Source organism: Babylonia areolata, chromosome 29 (assembly GCF_041734735.1).
Source record: "Babylonia areolata isolate BAREFJ2019XMU chromosome 29, ASM4173473v1, whole genome shotgun sequence".
Classification (NCBI taxonomy): Eukaryota; Metazoa; Mollusca; class Gastropoda; order Neogastropoda; family Buccinidae; genus Babylonia; species Babylonia areolata.
This window is the reverse complement of record NC_134904.1, coordinates 6,921,508-6,928,515: the sequence shown is the minus strand read 5'-3', so window position 1 is coordinate 6,928,515 and position 7,008 is coordinate 6,921,508. Positions and strand designations below refer to the sequence as shown.

The 7,008-nt window shown below is 51.1% G+C and overlaps 1 protein-coding gene across 1 annotated transcript; it reads right to left on the bottom strand.

Moving 5' to 3' along the window:
* Nucleotides 1-69: 69 nt before the first annotated feature.
* LOC143275048 (uncharacterized) lies at nt 70-6,238 on the bottom strand. Its single transcript, XM_076579112.1, has 4 exons — nt 6,208-6,238; nt 5,458-5,804; nt 3,959-4,093; nt 70-798 (listed from the first exon to the last, which is right to left on the bottom strand). Exons 1-4 carry the CDS (start codon nt 6,236-6,238, stop codon nt 70-72), a joined length of 1,242 nt encoding a protein of 413 aa, XP_076435227.1.
* Nucleotides 6,239-7,008: the final 770 nt, after the last annotated feature.

Genomic DNA, 7,008 nt, shown 5'->3' with positions numbered 1-7,008 from the left:
TTCCACAGGTTTTCAGGAGAGTCTCTCTGCGATACATACATCTTTTTTTTTTCTCTCTACGCTATTCAATCATTTCTTTTCAGTCCTTGGAAGGACTGGACCAAGTTTGAACTTCAGTGCGGCGCACACACGTGGATCAGCATTGTCACGTCCGCTGCACAAGCCGCCATCCAGTCTTTCTTTCTGCCGTCTGTGGTTGGCTGGCCTCACAGGCTGTGAAGCCTTGTCCACCTTGTGCACTGAGGCCTTGTCCTTGTCCACCAGGGCCTTGTCCACCGGATGGGGGACAGGCAAGCTGCACGTCCTTTCTGCCCCGCGAGAAGCCTCGGTCTTCTTCAGCTGGGCCATGACAGCTTTCAGATAAACCACCTCCTCGCATTTCTTGATCAACTGCGCACGGCACTCTTCCAGATCCTGCCGCGCGCGGCACACGCTGCTCGTGCAGTAAGGGGTCACAGGGGTGAAGGTCGCGACAGGTTTGGTGAGTCGCTTGGTGAGGGGCAGGTTTGGTGAGTCGGTCGGTTTAGGTTTAGGTCTGGTGAGTCGGCCGGTTTCTCTGTCCACCAGTTTGGTGTTGGTGGTGGTGGTGGTGGTGGTTTGGGCGACGAGTTGTCTGGTGAGTTTGTCATTGTCCATCTTGACCTTGAGGAGGTCCTTGCGGAGCTGGGCGACCTCTTGGCGCAGTTTATGGCAGTCCCTGTGAGCAGCTAACTGGTCCTCCAAATCCACCACCATGTCTTTTTGATGGTTCAGCTCCTTCTCCTTGACTTCAAGTTCCGCTTCCAGGGCTTCTTTGGCCTGTTGGGGAATGACCACATAGGTGAAAGAAAGTGTGACGATGCTAGAAATTAACTGATTAATTAAAATACATTTTCATCGCCAATGTCGCATTCATATCAAGCCCCAACCAGGACTGAGCGTCGGTGTCACTGAACAGAGTCGGGTTATCCTCTGCGTTCCAACTGGTATTGATTTCTGGTGGTGGGGTAGGCCATTGTTCGTACACGTCACAGGGGGCTACCAAGCTATTCTTTGACGCTTTTAGTTACCTATATATCTATTTACTTCTTTATTTATTGATTTATTTCATTTCATTTCATTCTATTTATTTTGTTTTTGGCTTCTGGTGCAAGAGAGTATTGCACTAAAAACTGACTGGTGGTGAAAAGGAATTATTTTAATCAAGTTCTTAAAAAAAAAACTCACAACAACGAAAACAACAACAGCAGTAGCTGTAACAACAGTTTCGATTTTCCGTTTTTAACTTCTCAGGCAAATCCATACGTGCTACACCACATCTGCTCTGCAGATTCTTGACAGCAGCATAACCCAAACGCACTAGTCAGGCCTAGAGTGCATGCACATATATTTGTGTGCATATCAGAGTGGATTTCGTCTGCAGAATCTTGCCAGAGGACAGACGGGCGCAATAGCCGAGTGGTTAAAGCGTTGGACTGTCAATCTGAGGGTCCCGGGTTCGAATCACGGTGACGGCGCCTGGTGGGTAAAGGGTGGAGATTTTTACGATCTCCCAGGTCAACATATGTGCAGACCTGCTAGTGCCTGAACCCCCTTCGTGTGTATATGCAAGCAGAAGATCAAATACGCACGTTAAAGATCCTGTAATCCATGTCAGCGTTCGGTGGGTTATGGAAGCAAAAACATACCCAGCATGCACACCCCCGAAAACGGAGTATGGCTGCCTACATGGCGGGGTAAAAACGGTCATACACGTAAAAGCCCACTCGTGTGCATACGAGTGAACGCAGAAGAAGAAGAAGAAGAAGCCAGAGGACAACACTTCTGTTACCATGGGGATATTGTTCCAGTGCACCACACCCTGACGCTCGGTTTGATTTCCCAGTCAAACTTGGGAGAAAGGGAGAAAGGGCCACCTTTCTCCCAATAGGAAATAAAGAAACACACAATAATAACGAAAACAATGACAAAAATAACAGTTCAGTTCAGTTTCTCAAGGAGGAGTCACTGCGTTCAGACAAGTTCACATACGTTACACCACATCTGCTAAGCAGATACCTGACCAGCAGCGTAACCCAGCGTGTGTAGTCATGCCTTGAGGGAAAAAAAAAAACAAACAAACAAACAACAAACATTTCCAAAACAAATCCTCGCCTCCATCCCACCCCCTTCACCATCCCCGTCATCATCACCACACCCAGACACCCTCCACCACCACCCACATCCCCTCATCTTCATCTTGGCAAGTTTTGTCATCACCAGCACCACCCTGTTTCCAGAACTCACCCTCAAACTCCTCCTCAACCCATTTCCCCCCAAACACCAGTCTCCCCTCATCGCCCTGAAAATGGCTCCTTTCCTAGCCTCCCTTCTCTGCAACCACTTTCACACCTGCCCCCATCCCCCCTACACCTTCACAGCCAACATCCACCCCCCACACCCCCCCACCTCATCAAGCTTCTTTCACACCCCACCTTCCACCACCCTCCCCCGTGTCTCCGTCCCCATCCTGAACCCCCAACCCCAAATCCCACCACCCGCATGCTCTCTCTTCATGCTGCATCATTATTTGTATTTCTTTTTTATCACAACAGATTTCTCTGTGTGAAATTTGGGCTGCTCTCCCCAGGCCGGGAGAGTGCGTCGCTATACTACAGCGCCACCCATTTTTTTGTATTTTTTCCTGCATGTACATTTATTTGTTTTTCCTATCGAAGTGGATTTTCCTACAGAATTTTGCCAGGAACAACCCCTTTGTTGCCGTGGGTTCTTTTACGTGTGCTAAGTGCATGCTGCACACGGGACCTCGGTTTATCGTCTCATCCGAATGACTAGCGTCCACACCACCACTCAAAGTCTAGTGGAGGGGGAGAAAATATCGGCGGCTGAGCCGTGATTCGAACCAGCGCGCTCAGATTCTCTCGCTTCCTAGGCGGACGCGTCACCTCTAGGCCATCATTATCTGCTTTCTGTGGCGTCACTCCCACGCCTGCAGCTGAGCCAACAGCTGTATGACCAATGGTTTCTCCACTGCAGTGGGAAGTCATTTACACCTTGGTCTTGTGTAAAGGACTATGACTCTCAAACTAGGAGGCAAGATTGCACTGGCTTTTAGTGCTGCAGCCTTGGGGGCTAGTTGGCCTTTGAGAACCATCCCAACGCTAACTGTCCTAAAACCCTCTTGACCGAGAAAGTGGGGATATAATATGGCCAAGACACTCTCCACTGTAATGAAATTCTAGCCCAGATAGGTGGAATAGCAGTTAGCTCCTTTGCTTTTCCGAAAATCACACTCCCACGCCGCTCATTCCGAGTTCCCCCATATACGACCACACCGGGGTTGTTCTGTCGCAGTCCCGGCCTCGGCATTCCACAGAGAACCATCGTTGTTTATGTCGCCAGGAGGCCACACACATGAGTGGACCCTGCACTGCCGCTGAGTCACTAATTGATTAGTTGCTGAACCAGACTGAGTGAGCGTCCTCCCCTGAGTGAGACTGCCAACACGTCCCTCCAAACACCCACCACCTCCTCATCAGCTTGACAGCCACTTTCACCATCTCCCTTTCCCCACCCCCCAACATATTCCTCCCCCTCCACACACGCACACCCACCATCCACACACTACACCCCACCCTCACCTTGATAGCTTCTTTTACTGCCGTATAACCCACCCCACCCCTCACATCCACCCCTAACCCCCTTCATCACCATGACAGTAGCATCTTCCATCCCTCCTTTCCCCTGATTCTACCTCCACACACACACACACACACACACACACACACACACACACACACACACACACACACACACACACACACACACACACACACACACACACACACACACACACACACACACACACACACACACACACTCACAGCTTCTTTCATCCCACCTCCCCTTTCACACCTTCAATCTACACCCACCTCATCAGCTTGATGGAATAAATTCACCACCCACCTCCACCCCTCACCCATTCACAACCACCAGTCACACCCTTCACTCCTGTGACTTCTGCTGTCTCCCAGTATTGAGTCCTCATCACCTTGGTGACAGCTGCTTTCCTCATCCACACGTCCCCTTGCCCGTCCACACCCTCACCACGCCTCTGTCCCCCACCGCCATACTCACCACCACCACCCCACCCATATCCTCATTACCTTATTGGCTTTTCTTTGTAGACACTCCCTCCACCAACTCCTTCCGCCCAATCGCCACCACCCTCACACAAACACACTCACTCCCCCCTCCCACCCACCTCCCACTACCCTCACCCCTTATCATCTTGACAACTTCTTTCACTGCCTCTATCACCTTCCCAAACCCTCCAGCATCTACACCCCCACCCTCACTTCCCCGTCTGCTCCACACACACCCCTCATCACCTTGACAGTTTCACCATGTCCCTTTCAGCACCATCCCTTACCCACCCTTCACCTATACCTCCACCCTGTCTCCCCCAGCACCCACCCACCCACCCACCCTCATCATCTTGACAGCTTCTTTAACCACAACCTCCCTCACTAACCACATACACCCATTCACCAACACTTTTACCGTCAGAGCGGCTGTCAAAGAAATTCTTTAGAATCGGCAGTTGGAATTGTTCCAGCGCGAGAATGAGAATCTCAACAATTGAGAAATTGGCATATGATTTTGACATTTTATGTCTCCAAGAGACCAGGACAAGTGTAGACAGACCAATACATTTTGAGAATTTCACAGTCTTTCAAAGGAATGAAGGAAGAGGAGTAGCAATCATACTGAACAAAAACCTAAAAAACAAAGTTTCCACCATAAATCTAGAGAAATGGTGTAGCAACCCCTCACCATCTTGACAGCTTCTTTAACCACAACCTCCCTCACTAGCCCCCGCCCCCCCCCCCCCCCCCATTCACCAACACTTTTACCCTCATCCCCCCGCCCCCCACCCCTCACCATCTTGACAGCTTCTTTAACCACCTCACTAACCCCATCCCCCCCCCCCATTCACCAACACTTTTTCCCTCATCCCCCCACCCCCACCCCTCATCTTGACAACTTCTTTAACCACCTCACTAACCCCATCCCCCCCCCCCCCCCATTCACCAACACTTTTACCCTCATCCCCCCACCCCCACCCCTCATCTTGACAACTTCTTTCCGCACGTCTTTCTCCAACTCCATCCCTGACCACTCACCACCAACCCCACCAACACCTCTCCCCACCTCCATCATCCCCCTCATCGGATTGACAGATTCTTTCCTCTCCCCTACCCAAACCCCTCCCTACTCACCTGCACCCCCACCCTCACACCCCCTTCACACCACACACACACACCTCCTCCTTTCGTCATCACCTTGACAACTTCTTTTCACCACCACATCCCTTCCTCTCCTACCCCATCCACCCTCCGCCACTCACCTCTACCCCTACCCTCACCCCACCCCCTCCCCCTCGCCACAACACCCCCTCGTCCTTATCATCCTCACCTTGCCGGCTTCCTTCACCTCCTCCCTCCCAGCCACAACCTGCCGTGTCAGCGTCTCGTGCCTGGCCTGGCTCCGCTCCTCACGTGCCGCCAGCACGCGGGCCAGGCTGCCCAGCTCCCTCCGGAACTCTCCGGCCACGGAGCGCTGCACGTGCAGATCCTTCTGCAAGGCTCTCAGCGCGTGCTGGTACTGGCTCTCGTTGGCGTCCTGGGCTGACTGCAGGTAGCGCATGCGGGCCACCACGCTCTGACACTCAGTGTGCACGGTGCGCTGGACGTAGCGGCGGAGGGCGTTGAGCTCCTCCTGACTGAGCTTCCTGGCTAGACGTTCGTGCTGTCTGAAGAGGTCTGGTGGAGGGGTAAGGGGGTGGGGGTGGGGGTGGGGATGGAGAGCAGAGTGAGGATTAATGGATAAGGGGAGGTTTGTTGGGAGGTGTGTGTGTGTGTGTGTGTTCGGAGAGCAGAGTGACAATGAATTTATGGATGGATGGATGGATGGATGGATGGATGGATGAGGCCTGCGGGGGGTGGAGAGATCAGTGTAGGAATGAATAGATGGATGAATGAATGCATGAATGGGTTGATGGATATATTAATGAAAGGATGAATAAAAGGATGAATAAAGGGATGAATAACAGAGGGACATACAGGTACAGAGGGACAAATACACAGTTATACAGACAGAGAAGCCAGAAAAGGGCTGATAAGTATTCGCCTATCATACATTCAATGTGCTGTCACGCATACTCACTTTCAATCCCGGGGAGATCGTGTCGATCCATGCTTGAAAACAGACTTTAGATTGCAACGACTTGGAGATGGCTGCCGTTGTTGTTTTTGTTCCTGCTGCTGCTGCTGCTGTTTGTGCTGTTGCTGCTGCTGTTTGTGCTGTTGTTGATGCCGCTGTTGGCGTTGCTGTTGCTGTTGTTCTTGATGCCACTGTTGCTGTAGCTGTTGGTGTAGCTGCTGTTGTTCCTTCTGCTTTGCTGTTCAATTTTGAAAACGATGTCTGCAAAGAAAAGTTTCTTTTTTTTTCTTTTTTTTTAGGGGGAGGGGTGGGGGTGATGGGGGCGAGGGTGGGAGGGGGAGTTAGGGGGTATAATCGTTGGGTGCTCGCTCTTCGATTTGCTAAAGAGTTTGAAATCAAAATGGACATCCACCAATCAATCCACGAGCCCACCAATCCATCAGTCTATAAAACAACCAATCCATCATCACCACTCCCTCCTCCGTCCACCTCCACCAGTACTGCAATCCACCGGTCAGTCCAGTCAATCAATCAATCAGTCAATCATTCATTCAATCATTCGATCAATCGAACAATCAATCGTTCATTCCGTCATAGTTTCATTCATTCCACCAATCAGTCCAGAGGTCTAGCGGACAAAGCATGGAACGAGGGAGTGTGGGGTCCCGGAGTTCCATCCTCATGAAGACCACGACAGTTTTTGTTATCCATCTACAAGCCCTAAAGCCCCCGTTCCCATCCCCACTAGCCCGTAAGTGCTGGTCTAGAAGCTAGTCTTCCTATTAATAAGGCAAAAAAAAAAAA